We start from the raw sequence: 19,984 nt of genomic DNA, 5'->3' as shown, positions 1-19,984 counted from the left end.
CACACACACATATATATATATATATATATATATATATATATATATATATATATATATATATATATATATATATATATGTTTTTATTTGTGCTGATAAATAAATAAATAAATATATATATACCATATTTGTGGCACAAATTTTGTTTGGGGGGTATAGTTGCTGTTGGTATCAATTAATAACATACTGCATTCAAACTGTTTTTTCCATTTTAGTGGCTAAAACTAGGGACTGATTAATGTCAATAAAGCCCCAAGCACAGCCCAACAATTGCGCCCCTCTTCTATTGCTTAACTAAAAAGATACCAGTATTATGACTCAGTATGCGCTGAACACTAAAATCGAGCAATACATAGTATTATGTAAGATCCACTGTTTCATTTTCCAAGCAGCCTGTATGTATGTATGTATGTATGTATGTATGTATGTATGTATGTATGTATGTATGTATATATGTGTATATATATATATATATATATATATATATATGTATGTATGTATGTATGTATGTATGTATGTATGTATGTGTGTGTGTGTGTGTATATATATATATATATATATATATAGGCTACAGAGAGAGTAACTGGTATGTAGATGGGAGGGTTATCCTTGTACTGCACAGTAGTCAAAAGATTTCATGTTTGAAATGAAACAGAGCAAGTGAACCAGACAGCACCATTTATGCTGGCACGTCAGAAAATACTACTTCGAACATGTTGTAGGGAGAGATAGGTGGGGATTGTTATAGTCAAACAATATATTAGGCCTTGATTTCTCAGCATGGCATCTAGAAAGATAATGTGTCTGCTGATATGTTATTTGGCATTTGTCAAGTTTTCTGTCCTATTTACTTTTAATTTTGAGGGTTTTTTGCATACATAGTAATTATGTTATTCCCTTTCAGAGAAAGCAAGAAGTAAGGAGTAGGAAATACAAAGCCAAAAGAATTAAAGTCATGAAATATGAAAATGTTAAGGAAATGTAGTTAATTGTAACCCTTAAAATGTTGGTTTTTCAAATGTGTTGAATGCAATGCATCAGCACGTTTTATGAAGTAGGAAAAATGCTTGGTGAAATGATGAAGTAAAAGACTGGGGATAAGTAAAATTCATCTAAGAGGATGATTATTTGGGATGAAAATAAAGTTTTGTATGGTGTGTATAAAGAGAGAACAAGTACTGTAATTGCAGGGAATATAGTTGAAGAGATCAAGGAATGCTTAAGATAAAAGGAGGGAGAGAAAATGCAGAGTGAGTTTGATGGAAATAAAATAATTGTTTTGGAAGTGAGTGAAAAAGGCTAAATGAGGAGCCTCTGGCAGAGGGAGCAGAATTAAAAATATCATCCATGGAATCTTTAAATGGCATACAAATACTATTGTGAATCTACTTGATTATTGTAGGATATAATAGCAGAATCATGTAACTCTGATAGTTTCCCTCTGCCCTCTCTGATTCCAAACAGAATCAAAGGAGGTTAACTTGCATTTCTATCTCAAACTCTTTCTTATTTACATAACACTGAAAAGGAATTCAATGCACAGTGCTGGGGAGATAGCTGGATAAGAATGGAAGGTTTATAGATGGTGCTATTGACTCTTTTGAGATTGATTTATTCTAATTTGCAAGCTGCCTGACTCCATGGGAGGAGGCATCCAAATTAAAGTGACAATACATATAAAAGAGAATGCAGGCAACCAAAGGATCAACACTAAGTATGAAAGGCTCCACAAACAACCTATCCGCAGTCCTGAGAAAATAACCAGATTTTAAATAGGTTTTGGAATGTTTTAAGAGTGGAGTCCATATGAATCTCTGCAGGGAGGTCTCTTTCCATTAGGAGAGGGCAAGAAATCATCCCCTGCTCCTAAGGGGCATGTGGACCATGAGTTTGCAGACATTTAATGTCTGCCTGTAGGGATGCTGTGACTCAGTGGTTAAGACGCTGAACTTGTTGATCAGAAAAGTCGACAGTTCGGTGGTTTGAATTCCTAGCATCACATAACGGAGTGAGCTCCTGTTAACTTGTCCCAGTTTTTGCCAATCTAGCAGCTCGAAAGCATATAAAAATGCAAGTAGAAAAATAGGGACCACCTTTAGTGGGAAGGTAACAGTGTTCCATGTGCCTTCGATGTTTAGTCATGCCAGCCACATGACCATGGAGACGTCTTCAGACAGCGCTGGCTCTTTGGCTTTGAAATGGAGATTAGCACCGCCCGCTAGAGTCAGGAATGGCTAGCACATATGTGTGAGGGGAACTGTTACACAATGTGGACACACAAGAAAGCTCTGACACAAAGTGGCAATAATGCTGCATGATCATTTATTGTCAATTGCAATGTTATATACAATTTTGCCACTTTGAAACACTTCCTTGTCAACTGCTTCCACCAGCATAGTTTTTTCTAATGGCTGTATGCGCCCATTGAAACTATTGCACCAAAGTCTCACCTATGAGATCAATACTTCAACTTCTATCACCCATCAATTAACACAACATTGGAACAGTTTGTTTTCTGGTAGGCCTTGCCTCATCAATTCATCTGTTAGCTCATCAGGAAGTACTGAAAAGTCCTCCTCAATTAGAGCCAGATTGTTTCACCTCACATCTCTGGCATAGTATTGAAAATCCAATATGTACTTATATGTTCAGTAGTTGCTCCATTTCATCTTCTGAGTTTCTTGATTTGGGGCTTTCTCCTAACTAAATTGTCAAATTTAGAGCTAAATTGTCAGCTCTAAATTTTTGGTAGTACCGTATATACTCAAGTATAGGCCGGCCCGAATATAAGCCGAGGCACCTAATTTTACTACAAAAAACTGGAAAAGTTATTGACTCGAGTATAAGCCTAGGGTGGGAAATGCAGCAGCTACTGGTAAATTTCAAAAATAAAAATAGATACCAATAATGTTTTTGAATATTTATTTCAAAGAAAAACAGTAAACTAGCTCTGGGACATCGTTATGTGGCTGCTTGCCATAACAAGGAGGAGGTGGGACATCGTTGCAGAGCGGCAGGAGGGGGAGGAAGGGGAATCGTAAGACAGCCCTGCATTACATTAGAACGTGAGGAGGGGGGATGGTGCGGTGCGCGCTGCGCGGCAAACTGACACAGAGGGAGGGGAAACTCACAGGGGCGCCGGGCCATTCACGAGCGTCACCCAGCAGCATGGCCCCGCCCCTTTTTCTCCTCCATTTCGGGCAAATTTTTCACTGACTCGAGTATAAGCCGAGGCGGCTTTTTTCAGCCCAAAAAGTGGGCTGAAAAACTCGGCTTATACTTGAGTATATACGGTAATTATCTTGTAATAGTGATTGTGAAAAGTATGGGTCACTTGGTTACTCTTTCTCTTAGCAGTTTCAGAACAAAAATCACTCTGGAACAATCTGTAGGAAATTCTACCTGTTGACTCAACATAAAAAACAACCTGGAGTCCTTCAAATTTCTCCATCAAACTCCATCACCGCAAATAAATATTAGTTGGCCAATAGGTTGTTGAATCACTTCTGGCCTAGACAAACTTTGTCCCAAATATGTTAGCTATATCATGGCATTGGGCAAGTTTGTTATTTGTATATCCGCTCACTGTTGATGTTGCAACAATACTTCAGCAAGGTGTTTCTTTGCTGGGTTATGGACCTGATACCATCTTCACAATCAAAAGGTTGGATGCCTCTCTTATTAGAGATAATGGTGAAGCATTTAAGAATGTGTCAGCCCTTTGAACTAGGTCAGGTAAGGAAACATACCACAACTAGTCTCTAGAAGACTATTTTAAAAATAAGTTTCGACAGAGTTTTCCATTTGTCTGTTTTATTAACATATGCATATTTTGTGATTGGCCACATCCACTCTAGCATTATGTGAATGTTCCATAATCTGCTCTCAAAATTCCAAATATGTCCCCCTCAAAGTTGACGACTCCTGTATTAATTCCCTTTTACTCCTTACTGTGCTACATCAGCCAGACTAGTAACTTATTTCTGCATTTTAGTTGTTCCTTACTGGTTTTTATTGGGGAGGAGAGGCGTTAGGGTAGGAATGTTTGACTTATTTTTTTCCCACTTAAGAGTATCTTGAATCTCTGATGAAACCTGATTTACATTCATTATGATATCATATGGAAAGAGCTGTGTCATGCTATTTTCATTCAAGGGGAAAATAACTGCAGGGGTAAACATAAGTTGGGTATAATGGTACCAAATTAGGAAGGGCATGGAAATTACCGGAGGTTAATTTAAAGAAACTTGAGGTTTGCTAACTTTAATATGCCAGGAAGTGATTCAGTTGCATACTATTTTATTTGCTCCCTGGGAAATTTATTGAAGGACCCTTAAAATAAGGGAAAAAAATCTGAAATTTAGGCATGTACTCACCTCTTTGATTATTTCCTGATTTAAGGGAAATGAATGTACGGGCAAGGTCAACTTTCTGGTTTTGGCAGCACCACTTCCATATGACAAACAAGAGCACTGGAAATAAAGATGTTTTTTTTAAAAAAACAAATCAAAAGTTGCTTACTTTTTAAATACCCCTCCCGACAAAATGACTACACAAAATTATCCAGATTACTACCATGCTCAGCTATGACATACAAAAGAGAGAAACGATCTCTTTCCTGGAAGAAGAATATCTAGTTCTGCTGGATTGTACTTGGCATAGTGGAAAAAGGAAGGTTCGGTGCATTGCAGCTGGTTGGCAGAAGTTAATGAAATGTTTTGAGTTTCTTCAAAGGATCCTTTCAATGTACATTTGACATCTTGTTCTAAAAAGAGAGTGTAAAGTTAAAAAAAATAGTAGTATGCAAATTAATATCAATGCCACCTATAGACATGAATTGTAATTAATTACAATCTTTCTTTTTTTTAAAAAAACAACCCTATTGATTGCTTTCAACATTGGTGGAAAATATGGTCTGGATATGTATAAATAAAGGATATAAATATTGTGATATAAATATATATGTGCAGCAGCTTGCGATCAGTGTGGCTTACTCCCAGAGAGAGGTCCATAGAAATCAACCTTATTTCTCAACCAAATAAAGCTAGAATGCTTTGAAATTCCCTTATGGCCATGCTTCTTTCCAAAATATGATTGGCTTTATGCTGATCTTGAGCAATGTACATTTTAGTCATGCAAATTTCTATTCCTGGCTATTTTATTATTTTGACTCAGTTCCATTTTAGAAATATTAACAGAGTGGGAAACCCTATACCATTTCAGACAAATGGATGTCCAATCTCTTCTTAAAAACCTCCAGTGTTGGAGCACCCACAACTTCTGGAGGCAAGTCATCCCACTGTTTAATTGTTCTAATTGTCAGGAAATTTCTCCTTAGTTCTAGGTTGGTTCTCTCCTTGATTAGTTTCCACGCATTGCTTCTTGTCCTGACTTCAGGTGCTTTGGAGAATAGGTTGAGAGCAGCGGTGGGTTGCTGCTGGCATTATTGCTGGTTCGCACCCCGTGTGCAACATGTGTGTGCATGCGTGCACTCTTCAATGTAAATTGTTCTGCATGCATGCACAGAACAATTTACAGTGAACTGCGCATGTGCAGTTACTAAAATTCAAAATGGCAGTGCCCAAGCGGCAGAGAGGGAAACAGTTCGGGGTGCGTCAGGCCTGGATCGCTGCCGGTTCTGCAACCCACCTCTGGTTGAGCGCCTCTCCTTTGTGGCAGCCTTTTAGATATTGGAACATTGTTATCATGTGACCCCTAGTCCTTTTTTTCATTAAACTAGACACACTCAATTTTGAGATACTACAATAAACATAAAATTATCAATATTTCAAAAAAATGAACTTGAAAAGAAAAAAAAATTCTTGCTTGGGTACAAATTCTCGAGGTTGAACTTGACCTGATCTGGCCCACCTTTTCAATCTGAGCATTTCAGATATTCAGAGTCCAGTGCTCCGAATACAGCAATAGTGTAATCGGGGTCAACAAATGCCTGAATAGAAATTCCAGCAATTTTACGCAAAGTCTTTCGAATGAAATACCTGAACCAGGTGTAGTAATTTGTTTATAAACACTGTAATGCAATATAGCCTCACGTTTTGTATGCTTTTTCTTTTTCTTCCGCTTCTTCCTGTCTACCTGAAACTCCAAGCAGCAGAATTCACGACACTGAAACAAAAGGAATTTCCTCACATTTTCCATTTCTGAGAAAGTTGTATAAGCAGTGAACTTTATTTCCTAAACCAAATGCTGTAAATTTTGTTCTGATGTAATGCTTTAACCAACTAAATGATATTATGTAGTCATATGAAGTTTATAAATTAATTAGCAAGCAATTATGACATATATAAACTGAAGAGGAAATGGTTTGAAATTAGATGTTGCTGGTAGAGGGCCTGCTTTGTAAAGGTCTGCTTTTCCATTTCCATTTCCATTTATTGAATTTATAGGCCGCCCAATCCCGGAGGACTCCGGGCGGCTTACAGAATTAATGTAATAAATTCATTAATGTATTAATGAATTTATAGGCCGCCCAATCCCGGAGGACTCTGGGCGGCTTACCTATTAAGTGCCCAACATTATACTCAAAACCTCCTTTTTAAAATATTATCTGCTCTCATAAACACAGCTGTAGATTCCTATTTTCATATTTACATAGATGAGCAGTTTGATTAATTGGAACCATTAATTTGTTAGTAAAGGTAAAGGTTCCCCTTGCACATATGTGCTAGTCATTCCTGACTCTAGGGGGTGGTGCTCATCTCCATTTCAAAGCCAAAGAGCCAGCAATGTCGGAAGACGTATCCATGGTCATGTGGCCAGCATGACTAAATATCGAAGGCGCACGGAATGCTGTTACCTTCCCACCAAGGTGGTTCCTATTTTTCTACTTGCATTTTTACATGCTTTCGAACTGTTAGGTTGGCAGAAGCTGGGACAAGTAACGGGAACTCACTCTGTTAGGTGGCACTAGGGATTCAAACTGTGGAATCACTGACCTTTTTGATTGACAAATTCAGTTTCTTAGCTACTGAGCCACCACATCCCATTGAATTTGTTAGTAGACTATACTAAATAACACAGATGACACATACAAGTACCCATGAACAAGTTCTGAAATTAGCATCCCTAGGAATTGGCTAACCAACAATTGGTTAGCCATAGGAATTCTTGTTGAATATCATGCTTGGACAACCATTAACTATAATAGGCAAAACTCTGGAGTGACTTGTGCCAGCAGAGGCTGGGTTAAACCACAGGTGGCTACCAGAAAGCTATGGTTCTACTCCCACTTAATGTTTATTCAGCAAATACAACTACAGGCCTAGTCTTGATGAAATGACGATTATCTATGTAAAAGTGATAGCTAACCAACATCTCATGGCTGTAGAAGAGGAGGCAGAAGGTCCAAAGGATGAATAAAAACAGTTAGTTTAAGGAAGCAGCTTTGAAGAAGTGTTTTGCTCCATCCTTCATTAAAACTAAGCATTGCTTCAGATATCTCCATAAGCCCAATATTTAACAGAGTGTGACTCTTCTGTTTTAATCTGTATCCATGTGCACAGGAAATTTCAACCATTTGTTTATTAATGTATAAGGAGATGTGGGCATTTTAACAAAGGATTGTATCAATTCATGTGGCAAACCAATTCAAATTCTCATGTAGACATTATGAATTTAACTAAGTCACTGAAGTGCCCTCCACAATTTATAATTTTAATGCATCAGAAAAAGTAAATTGCAAAGTATATGGATCAAACAATGCCTGATTAGAAATTCCATAATCATGTCAATTGCTGTAATTTGTTTTCTTGTAATTAAATTTAATCAAGTTTCATTTTTATCTTGATGTCACTCATTTCCTTTCTGGACTCTGCCTACTTTTAGGAAAGTGGAGAAGGCGTGTTTTTCAATAACAAAGGAGACTCTTGGCCAACCAAAGTTTGCACAATCCTTGGTAGAGCAGGTTCATATTTTTCTAATTGGAAAATAAAGGATTAAAGAAACAAATATATAAATAAAAATTACCACCACTGCTCCATTTGTAGTTATTGTTTCAAGTGGCCCCTCTCTATAAAACAGAAATATGGATATAACATTACAATTTAAGAAGACACAATGATTCGACATGAGATATAGCTTAGGAGTTACAGCTACATAGGCCTATATATTTCAAGGAAAATTGTATTTCTTAATGTCAATGCTTTCACGATTCACAGTAATACACATTCCAGTATGCCAAGCAGCTATAAGCCAGGCACCAGTTAAATTAGTTCCCATGAATTTCCTAGGAAATTCTGACTCCTACTAATTAAAATCTTCCAGAAGAGTCAACTCAAAGGGAAAAGGAAGCATCATTCAAAGCCATTCCTGTAAAGACCTGGTACTGAAATCCCGCCTTGGTATTTGAAGGCTGTTAGAGTCGGGGTAGGGAAAACCATCAAAGCTTTCTCCCAGAAAGATGAATGAATGAATGTGGGTTTTGAAGCCAACTGACTCTTGACTCCGTCTTTAATTTTAAATAGGTTGCACACCTCTGGATGGATATCATTCATAGTTTGAGAATCCTCTTTGACAAGAACAACAGGTGGAGGTGTAGTCAAGAGGTTTAATATAATTATATTAGGTGCACCAGCTGCCATAGAACAAAATGCTGACAGTTATTGCTTTTATCATTTTCCATCTGAATTATTGTAATCCTCCATATCCGAGGCTGTCACTGAAAGCTATTCTGAGACTGCAGCTGGTCTAGGGTGTGACAGCCTGGGTGGTTATGGGTGTGCTGAAGTTTGTCCATGTGCATATTTTTAGCAGGAACTTCAATGGCTGCCAGTTAACTTCCAGATGCTATTCAAGGTGCTGGTTGTCTCCTTTAAAATTCTGCATAGAGTTAGGTCTTGGATGACTCTGACATCACTTGCTCTGTGTGGAATATATGTACCTATCCAATGAGTTCAGGGCAAGAAGGCTTGCTAAGTATTCTTCTGTCAAGAAAATATCTTCAGGGATCCTGTACTCAAGGCTTCCTGGTGATGGCCCTTTTATTGACCCAAGATACAAGGATTTCTCCCCCCTTACTAAATTTTAGAATACACTTGAATCTTCCAGAGGCATAAGTGAGATGAGACATTAAATATTGTAGGAATTGGGACAACTTGTCATCCAACGAGAGTTCATGCTGTTGCATGGTTGCTGCTCTTTAAGGTCTGTACAAGAGCTGAAAGCAAGCAAGCAAATTTTAACAAGGTTGTTTTCTGATTTCCTCCTCAATTTGCAGGAACCATAATAGAGAAAGCTAATGTCTAAAACTTGGATTTGAATTGAGATTCATACAGTTGTTATGCAAGAAACAATCACTTTATTCCGTGACAATTGTTTTCATTTCTTCACTTACTGGGCCAAAGAAGAGTTATTATTTGAATGACATGATTTTGATTTTTTTATGGACAGCAAGTGAAAAAAAATGAGTGGTTCTGTTATTTATACAATATTGCATTTGTATTGTTATGGACTTTTCCAACAACTTATTTCAATGTTATTTGGATTACTCACATATTCTCCAAAGTAAATTCAACTTCCATTTCTTCATTTTCCTGAAAATTAAAATGTAACACATATGACAGACCTTTGGCAAATAACCAGTAACCTCCCTTCACCTATCACATGAAAATGTTTCTCAAGTCCCTTCTTTCAGCAAAAAGATATGCTTGCTTAAAAAGACACATGAATGTACACAAGTACATTCTGTACTCTTCTGTAGAACAGCATTGTTGTTTCCCTTTATCTGGATAGTTAATGGTTTAGTAATAATTAGATTAACTGTTTTGCAAAATTCAATATTCAAACTAAACATTTGCTGTCATCTAATAGCCTGAAGTAATTAAACCCAGTTCTTAAAACAACAGATTCTGGTCTTGATTAAATTTTAGTCAAAAACTTTAATTGATGTTGTGGTTTTCATAGAAAAAAAAAACTCCTTTAAAACTTAAGGTCAAAGTAGACATTGTGCTTTTGGCAGACTGAGTCAGAGTGGAAGAATCATTCCAAACCAGTCCAAAAACCTATATAATATAGCATTCAATTACATAGGTGCTTTTTTCAAGAAGCAGCTGGACTTTCTGTTTTTCTTTGAAGATGTTCCGCTTCTCATCCAAGAAGCTTCTTCAGTTTCAAAGAAAAAACAGGAAGTCCAGTTGCCTCGTCAAAAAGCACCTTTGGGACAACCATGATCTGGATGACTGAGAATCTCCATAGATATATTTAGACATTTGGAATTATGACAGACCAGGGGTCGGCAACCTTAAACACCCAAAGAGCCACAAAGGTCCTAACTGGAAGCCTCCCATTCAATTCTGGAAGTCCAGTTCCCCCATCATAGAGTCCCCTCCTAGCATAGTGTTCTTTTTCCTGTGCTGACTAGAAATCCAGTTCCCCCACCATAGAGTCTCCTCCTAGCACAATGTCCTTTTTCAGCAGAGAGTTGAAAGAACCACATGCTGCTCCAGAGCTGCAGATTACTGACCCCTGTGCCAGACAATCCAGATGTTTTAAATTGTCTCATGTCTTCTCATAAGATCCAGTTTTTGAGGGACTTTTTTGTCCACTCTACTGGCCTACAAAGCCCAAAAAATCATTAGAGAGGAATTGAGAGACACAGTCTCTCCGCATCTTTTTGTTGAGATGGTTGTCCAGATATTTTCCATTCAAATACAATAATTTTTTATGTATTTAGCACATGGCATCTACAGAGGTCATGCACTCACTGATATATACATTTAGTTTAAATAAAGCATCAGAAATCTTTCTCTATCTTGCTCTCTCTCCAATGATATGTGGACCATGCTCTACAGAAGCAAAGTATATTAATATAAAGCTATAATAAAATCACCATATTGTGGAGCCATAGAATTGCAATGGAATAGGTGTGATAATTTGATATATGAGGAAGCTAACCATCTAATTGCTTTGGGTGAGGATGTGGACAGGTGCCTTGAAATTTCCTGAGGAGATATTCTTGAACTTATTATATGTCTTATAGTTTGTTATAGTTTGTTCCAATTCATCACAGTGGCATTACAGGCTCTTAGCCATCCCCCACATGGCCTGTCCTGATTTGAGAGACCGCCTCCTGCCAATCACCTCCCTGCGTCCCATCAGATCGCACAGAGTAGGCCTCCTCCGAATTCCATCCGCCAGTCAGTGCCGACTGGCGACTACGCGGAGGAGAGCCTTCTCTGTTGCAGCTCCGACATTATGGAACAACCTCCCCGTGGAGATCCGTACCCTCACCACAGTCCAGGCCTTCCGCACAGCCCTCAAGATCTGGCTATCCCGTCAGGCCTGGGGATAGGATTATTTCTCACCCCGCCCGAATGTTGAGTGAATGTTGTATTTTTATGGTTTAATTTCTTTTAATCACGATTCTTTTTTTCAAGTCTTGTCTTGCACTCCCTTCCCTTCATTGTTGTAAGCCGCCCTGAGTCCCCTCAGGGAAAAGGGCGGCATATAAATCCTTAATAAAATAATAAAATACTAAAAAAAAATACTAAAAATTCTATTGAGATGGCTCCATATTTTCAGGGTAATTACATTCCTGGAAGTGGTTTTGTTGCATCCATGTAATCTGTTGGGTTGTGGTTATTAAAAGTTGCCCATGTTATGATGGGCTATGACAGTGATAGCTCGCATGCCAAAAGCGGGGGACGGCAGAGGGGTTGTGCGTGGGCGTGCTGCACCCATAATGCTTTGCGCATGACCCCAGTGCCCATGCACACACGACCAGTGCTTCCCCCAATTTTTGGTGTGCTTTTTTCACGTGCTTTTTCCTCAGGCTTGAGAGGCTTTATAGGAGCCTGGGAAGGATGAAAACAGCTCCTCCCTCCCACCTGGAGGCCCTCCAGAGGCTTCAGGAACTTCTCTGAAGCCTCTGGAGTGCAGAAAACCGGCCCCAAGGGCAAACTGGAAGTGACTTCCAGTTTGTTTGTAGAGTTGTTTTTTGCCCTCCGGAACCTTCAGGGAAGCCTGAACACTCCGGAGGGTTAAAACCGACCCTATGAGCAACCCGGAAGTGACTTCGGGTTTGCTCATAGGGTTGTTTTTTGCCCTACGGAGCCTTCAGGGAAGCTTCCTGAAGGCTCCGGAGGGCTAACACTGGACCTACAAGCAAACTGGAAGTACGTTCCCAAACTTCCGGTTTGCCCATAGGGCCGTTTTTTTGCGCTCTGGAGGCTTCAAGGAAGCCTCTGGAGGGTGAAAAATGGCCTCAAAAGGCCAAAGTCAGCTGGCCAGCGTGCGCATGCATGCTGACCAGCTGACAGGGCAACACCTCATGTGCCCTGACAAATGGCTCCGTATGCCACCTGTGTCACGTGTGCCATAGGTTCGCCATCACGGGGGTATGAAGTATATACCTCCACAATGTAATACCCTGGGCAACATTCTGCCTTAATAGAGTGACTAAAAGTCTACAGACACATCAACCAAACTGGATATTAAATCTACAGTCAAACACTATAGAAACAGCAATTAAACTTGAAGGTAATATCAGGGCATGCAGGTGTCAGACTGAGGAGGCTGGTCTACATAGGGTGAGGTAGGATCCTTTGGTTAGAAAGGGAGGGGGAGAGAGGGAGGGAGGAAGGAAAAAAGAAAGAAAGGGAAAAGAAAATAAATAAATAAATAAATAAATAAATAAATAAATAAATAAATAAATAAATAAATAAATAAATAAATAAATAAATAAATAAATAATTGTGGGAGCCTTCAGACAAGTTTTCTTCTTCCTCTTGGAAGCTGCCAGTGAAATTTTTTGAGATTGGTTACAAGGACAGCCAATACTACTTTAACCTGACTCCTCCCAAAAAACCAAAATCCCATGGGTGTGGATGGGGGGGGGGGGGAGGAAAACAAAGAAAGCTGAGTCAGTATATGAAAAGAAAATGTGTGTTTATATGTGATTGTTCAGATAGGACTGTCCATAAAGGTTTTGTGAGTCCATATATAATTATATATATAAAATTGTAAAATATATGGTTGCTGCTTATAATAGATATATATTCTTTATATATATTCCTTTTATTTCCACTTTAATTATATTCTTTCTTGGAGTAATACGACTATATTTCTCTGGAATGTATTGCATATTGTCAGTTCTAAGAGATTCTGGAGATATAAATGAATTCTGATTAAAGTATCGCATCATAGAATGGGGGGAAAGCAAATGTTTATCTTGCATTCTATATACATAGAAAGTTGAAAGAGAGATTCAGTGTTGATCTTTAGTATTTTTGCCTTTTCAAGGCTCAAGTATGACAAAGTAGATTTAGTGATATTCACCACTATTGCACACAATAATAATATAGTCTGGATTGGGTTTGGTTAAGAAGTCCAGGCTACTTCTATGTTTCTGATTCAGTTTCTCCCTCTCCTTGTGTGGTTACAGAATCAAATAGAAAGGAGATATAAAGCATCTGTTTGCTTTCTATTGAAGTATAGTGGCTATTACCCAAGAAAGAATGGCAAACACACACACACAAACACACACACAGACACACACACACAAACAGACAGTATCCACTGTCTGGGCGGGTGGACAGAGCCTCCCGCCTCCCGTCGCCGCCACTACTACCAGTTCGGCCGTACTGATTCGAACCAGCAGCAATCCACCTCTGATCCAACAGAAATGGTTTGAATTTATTCACACTCACCAGGCGATCCAATTCAAATGTGACCATTATTGATTCTCCAAGTGGGATTTTAGCTACATCAAAGTAAATTGTACGGTTGTCGTCATTTTGATATAAATCTTCATCGCATATTGTCAGTTCCAAAACATTCTGAAGACAGAAATAAATTCCGTTATGACTGAAATACAATATCACAGAACGGGGGAAAGGCAAATGTTTATTTTGTTCTGCCTTAGGTACAGTGGTGGGATTCAAATAATTTAACAACCGGTTCTCTGCCCTAATGACCAGCTGGGTAGGCATGGCTCGGTCATGTGACTGTGTGGGCGTGGCCAACTCAATGTCACTCAGGTCGATGGGCGCTTCACCTTAGTTGTTACAATGTAATAAGGGTTAACCAAAGAGGCAGTTTCTGTAAGCAGGGCAATAAAGATGAGGCTAGAAACAACACCAAAATGTTTCTTCCTGCCTTCCATAGCCCTGTAAAGTGGAAAAAAACACAAAAAGAGATTTCTTCCAACAACTGGTTCTCCAAACTGCTTAGAAAGTTAACAACTGGTTCTCCCAAATAGGTGCGAACTGGCTGAATCCCACCACTGCTTAGATGGCAAAATACTGGGAGCTATATTTTGCTGTGAAAATATATTTTCATGTGTTCCTTTTCTTCTTCTTCAGGGTCCTGTATCCTAATCCAAGCCTTTGTGGTTGGTTTGTTTTCACAAAAAAACTGACACTTTGGGAAAAGGGAATATCAATTTTTAGGCCTTGGAACCACCTTGAGTTATTAGTTATTTACCTACAAATCTGAAATATAGGAGCTTTGTGAAAAAATATTTACACAATCAATTTCTCCAAGTTTTTTGGCTGCTGGTCCTTTAATTCATTAACCAACATAATAACAGCTGACTAATGGAAATGAGTATGGAAGTCCAATATTGAAAATGGCAAAAATAAGATACAAGAAGGGGAAATGGTAAGAAAATGCCATCCTCTAGCAATGCCCTTCCAAAAGTAAATTAGTGTGGGGTAAATACAGTGAGGCCCAAATTGTCGACTTACTCAGAGTAGTGAAAGTAACAAAATTATATATATATATATAAGATTTTAAATAAATAAATATTAATAAATATATATGGCATATTTGGTATGCCCAAATATGGGAGGAAGTTCACTACTTCCATTCTCTGTCATTCGGCTCGTCACAAGAGACCATCCAGACAGAAACCCAATATTTTTTACTGTTGCCTTTTTGTTACACACACACACACACACACACACACACACACACACACACACACACACATAAAATCTTTCTATGCAGCGGAAGCAACATTCTTTGTAAAAGCTCATTGGATTGGAAGGATTACCTAAACATTTACTAATTATATAATATAAGTATAAGTATAATCTTTATTGTCATTGTACTTAAATACAACGAAATTGGTTTTAACCTCACTGGTGCAAAATTATAACAGAAACAAAAAAAAAAAGAAAAAAAAACTAGCGTGTGCATGAAGTGATTGTGATTGTATTTAAAAGTCTCACAGGATAGAAACTATCTTTAAACCTGTTTGTTCAGCTGGCTATACTTTGATGCCTTCTGCCTGATGGTAGAAGTGCAAAGAGACACTGACCAGGGACTTCCTTACTCTGCTAAAGCAGCAAGATCTGGCGATGTCATCCAGTGGTGTCAGAGGGCAACCAATAGTTTCTTGTGCCGAATTGATCACTCTCTGTAGTGCCTTCCTGTCCGCAGCTATTACACCGGCATACCATACTGTAATACAATATGTGAGGACACTTTCTATGGTGGAGTGATAGAAAGAGTTCATCAGCCGTTGTTCCACCTGATTTTTTCACAGGACTCTAAGGAAATGAAGTCTCTGCTGGGCCTTTCCACTCACCAGAGACATGTTGTTTTTCCAGGTGAGATCTTGACTAATAAGCACTCCCAAAAATTTAAAAGAGGAAACCCTCTCCACATAGCCTCCCTCGATATACAGTGGGGCAGGTTCCTCTCTGCGCTTCCAGAAATCTAGCACCATCTCCTTTGTCTTACTAGTATTTAGATGTAAGTTGTTTCTTTAGCACCATGTGGATACCTTCTGGACTTCTTCCCTGTATGCTGATTCGTCCCCTCCGGTTATGAAACCCAGCACTGTTGTGTCACCTGCAAACTTTATTATGATGTTGGATGGATCAGACGATATGCAGTCATATGTATACAGCAAGTACAGGTATGGGCTGAGCACACATCTCTGGGGGAAGCCTGTGCTGAGCTTTAGCGTGGAAGATGTAAAGGACCCAACCCATACTGTTTGTGGACGATCCGTCAGGAAGTCTTTGATCCATTCACAAGTGAGGGGAGGGAAATTCAGGTCAGTCAACTTTTCAATGAGAATTCCTGGTAAGAATTAAAGGCCGAGCTATAGTGTATAAAAAGCATTCTGACATAATTCCCAGATTTCTCAAGGTGGCTCAGTGCAATATGTAGAGCAGTGGTGATGGCGTCCCCCTGTCGACCTGTTGCTTCTATAAGCAAACTGGTGTTGATCAAAATTTGGTGGAAGACAGGACTTGAGGTGTTATAAGACCAGTCTCTCAAAGATTCATCACCATAGATGTCAGTGCAATGGGTCTATAGTCATTCAAGCTTTTTATGGCTGCTTTCTTCGGAACTGGGATAATTGTGGCTGCTTTCAAGCATGATGGGACTCTAGCCTGTTGCAGGGAGAGGTTAAAAATCCTTGTCAGGACCCCTGTTAATTGGTCAGCACAGGTTTTTACCACTTTCCTCAACAACCTGTCTGGACTGCAGCTCTATTGGGATTCACAGCTTTCAGCTCATCTCTCACTTGATGTACATCCAGGGTGAGTGGTTGGAGGTCAGAGGTCCTTTGGGCTAGAGCCACAGAGACTGATCTTTTGACCTCAAAGCAAGTGAAGAAGCTATTTAGCTCCTCTACTAGCACGGCATTAGCATTGGCGATTTTTTTCGTATTGCCCTTATAGTTGGTTAGGTGTTGTAGCCCCTGCCACACCTGTCTTGAGTTATTATCTTCCAGATACTTCTCTACCTCTGTTTAGCCGCCTTAATGCCTCTTCTCAAGTTTGCCCTGGTTTCATTTTATTTGACTTCGTTTCCTGCCTTGAAGGTGGAGTTTTGGGCTCTCAGAAGTGATTGTATCTCTGCTGACATCCAGGCTTTAGATTACTGTAAACTCTGATGTGCTTATTCACTGTTACATTGTCTGTGCATGTTTTAATGTATGAGAGTACGGTTCCACCACAAATCCGCGAAGCCCTTATCTGCGGAGACATAAGCGCGAAGACTAATTCGCGCCGTTTGAAGCGCTAAGGAAAAACACGACCCTACCGCAATGACATAATCGCGGAGGGCAAATCCGTGCATTCCCAAGCACTCAGTACCCTAAACCTAACCCTAAACCTAACCCTAAACCTAACCCTAAACCTAACCCTAAACCTAACCCTAAACCTAAACCTAACCCTAAACCTAACCCTAAACCTAAACCTAACCCTAACCCTAACCCTAAACCTAACCCTAAACCTAACCCTAAACCTAACCCTAAACCTAAACCTAAACCTAACCATAACCCTAACCCTAAACCTAACCCTAAACCTAACCCTAAACCTAACCCTAAACCTAAACCTAAACCTAACCCTAACCCTAACCCTAAAACAAACCCCTAAACCTAATCCTAACCCTTACCTTAATTGAAATCGGCTTTCTGCCGCAGCGCCGTTTTAAAGCGCCCTTCTGTTGCCGTGCTGTTGTCGCGGCGGTGATGACGTGCGGTGATGACGTCGCGGCTTTAGCGACGCGATTTTATCACCGCTATTTTGACGAGCGCGGTTTTGTCGTGCCACATGAGAGTACAGTGTCAGTGAATTCTTGCAGCTCCAAATGTTCAAATATACTCCACTCGGTAGTCTCAAAGCAGTCCTGCAACTGGCAGAGTGCTCCCTCCGCCAGATTTTGACAGTTTTCAAGACTGATCGTATCCTTTTCCTAAGGGGGATATACTTTGGGCACAGTAGCAGAGAGATGTGGTCAGAGAGGGGGATTGCTCTATATGCCTGTCTTAAGTTTGATTACATATGGTCTAGTGGGTTCTTACCTCTGGTGGTACACTGAACATACTGCAAAACTTAGGGAGAACAGACTTTAGATTGGCTTAATTAAAATCCCCAGCCACGATAAAAGCACCCTCAGGGTAAGTTTGTTGCTGCCTCTCGATGGTGTCATGTAACTTAGAGAGCGCTGCGCTAACATTTGCATCAGGTGGAATATAGACAGCAGTGACAACTATAAGAGAAATCTCTCTAGTTAAATAAAATGGCCAACAAATGACAGTTAAGAATTCCACATCTGCAGAACCGTGAGTATAAGCAACTCTACTTTTAGTGCACCAGTTATTATGTGTGTAAATACAAAGTCCTCCACCTTTGCTTTTACTAGAGTTGCTGTTTCTGTCAAAGCGCTGTGTGATACAGTTAGTTAGCTCCACTGACGCATCCGGTACAAGTGGATGAAGCCAGGTCTCTGTGATGATCATCACACAGTAGTCACGAATGACCTTATTCGCTGCCATCCATAGCTCTAGTTCATCTAGGATCTAGAGTTGGTTAGAAAAAGGCTTGGTAATGCTGGTCTGTGAGGCTGCTTCCGTAACCGAACTAGCAAACCAGCTCTGCATCCCCGCTTCTGCTTTTGCTCTCTTCGCCACCTCCTAGGCCCAACAACGATCCATGGAGAGCCTGGCAGTCTTACTATGTCACTCGGTATATTAGGAGACTGCTGGAAGTTGCTGGTAATATCTAGTCGACTAGAAGATCCAATCTTTAATAATTCCCTGTGTGTATAGACTAGTTTTTGCCTAACTCTACTGTGGCACCAGGAGCTCAATAAATCAGACTGAGAGAAAGAATTGGATGAGAAATAATGATGATAAAATAGTACAACAATAAACAAATACTATTATCCTGGCTCATTTAGAAGGGCAGAAATATTGACATCTTTCATCTTACCTTGACTTGACTCTGGATCCTGAAATAGAATGATTCATTCCATATTGGATCTTTGCAATTTGTAACTGTTTTGGTTCGAAATTTTTCCACTGAGGAAGTAGGAAGCCACAAGGTCACATAGCAATCAGATTCAGTAACTGTGTGTAAGAATAAAAAAATGAGTTACAGTCAGAAATGATGATCATTCCAGCATAGACAGACCATTTATCTTAACCTTGAAGTGAGATACATCTCAAATAGCACATTTAAAATCTTCAGGTATTTTAGTAGGACTGTATTTCATATTTCACTATAATTTGGATCCTGAAATGATTATAAACTGCTTTTTCAATTTCCAGAGTGGAAAGGGTGGGTTCAGTTCCCAGGATGAAGATGACTCTGATTCAGTCAAATTATGGTTGAAATTTAATTTTTGGAAGTTTCAGAGTGCTTCATTTTATTTCATTTCTATATAAAATGTTATAACAAGGAAGAATATATTTTATATCAATTAAGTCTTCTGTCATGCTATTTTTTATAATAATTTTATTAAACATGACAATTAAAAAGATAAAAAGTAATACAAACTAAAAATCAAAAGAAAAAATAAGAAAAAAATAAGTGAAGAGTGTTAGAATATTCATGACTGGGAGAAACATGGTAACAAGGTCAGCCAATGAATAGGCATAGCAACTAAGTCAGCCAATGAGAGCGTAAACATATCTGAGTCTGTGCTGAGAATCAAAACTGAAAATGCTCTGTCTGCTCTGAACTCTGAAACTGTTCTCTCCTCCTTGTGTTCTGCTTGTAACTTCTACCACGTTGAAAGAATTTACTATTGGTATTGTACACTTATTCATCTGTTATTATGTATGTATGTAAAGAAGTTGATATACATACATACATACATACATACATACATACATACATACATACATACATATGATTTCTCTCTTCATCACAAGAATAAACAATTTTGGTAATTTATCACTTTCTTTTAAAATACAACAAATGATTTCTTTTTCCCCATCTCTTATCTATAAACAAAACAATAAAGTTGTATCATTTAGTCTTGGTAAACAAAAACTCATTAAAGGTCATCAGAGCTAATAGCATATTTGAAGTTTGATCAGATAAACAAACCTTATATTTCCTTTTAATAACTTTGATCTTTAATCCCTTGAAAAATATGTCCTAAAACTTGATTGTTTTTTCTTTTTTCTTTTGTCCCATCTCACAAAACCCTTCAAACTTTTGACAAGTTTCTTTATTAAACCCAATATAAAAAAGTTATCCAGTCACTTTTTTGATTTGT

General features: G+C 38.9%; 1 protein-coding gene across 1 annotated transcript in view; it reads right to left on the bottom strand.

The window, feature by feature from the left end:
• LOC106552557 (cytosolic phospholipase A2 epsilon-like) overlaps positions 1-19,984 on the bottom strand; it is a 51,135-nt gene that overhangs the window by 12,844 nt on the left and 18,307 nt on the right. Inside the window, exons 3-9 of the mRNA XM_087704443.1 lie at positions 18,691-18,827; positions 13,663-13,791; positions 9,509-9,549; positions 7,985-8,027; positions 6,052-6,124; positions 4,594-4,763; positions 4,375-4,470 (exon numbers count right to left, since the gene is read on the bottom strand). Of these exons, the coding sequence (XP_087560569.1) occupies positions 4,375-4,470; positions 4,594-4,763; positions 6,052-6,124; positions 7,985-8,027; positions 9,509-9,549; positions 13,663-13,791; positions 18,691-18,827 (689 nt within the window). The remainder of the gene's footprint in view (positions 1-4,374; positions 4,471-4,593; positions 4,764-6,051; positions 6,125-7,984; positions 8,028-9,508; positions 9,550-13,662; positions 13,792-18,690; positions 18,828-19,984) is intronic.

The sequence above is a fragment of the Thamnophis sirtalis genome, unplaced genomic scaffold, assembly GCF_051295495.1.
Source record: "Thamnophis sirtalis isolate CommonGarterSnake01/CBP01778 unplaced genomic scaffold, rThaSir2_p1.2 scaffold_1, whole genome shotgun sequence".
NCBI lineage: Eukaryota > Metazoa > Chordata > Lepidosauria > Squamata > Natricidae > Thamnophis > Thamnophis sirtalis.
The sequence above is the reverse complement of the archived record's forward strand: the minus strand, read 5'-3'. Positions and strand labels throughout refer to the sequence as shown.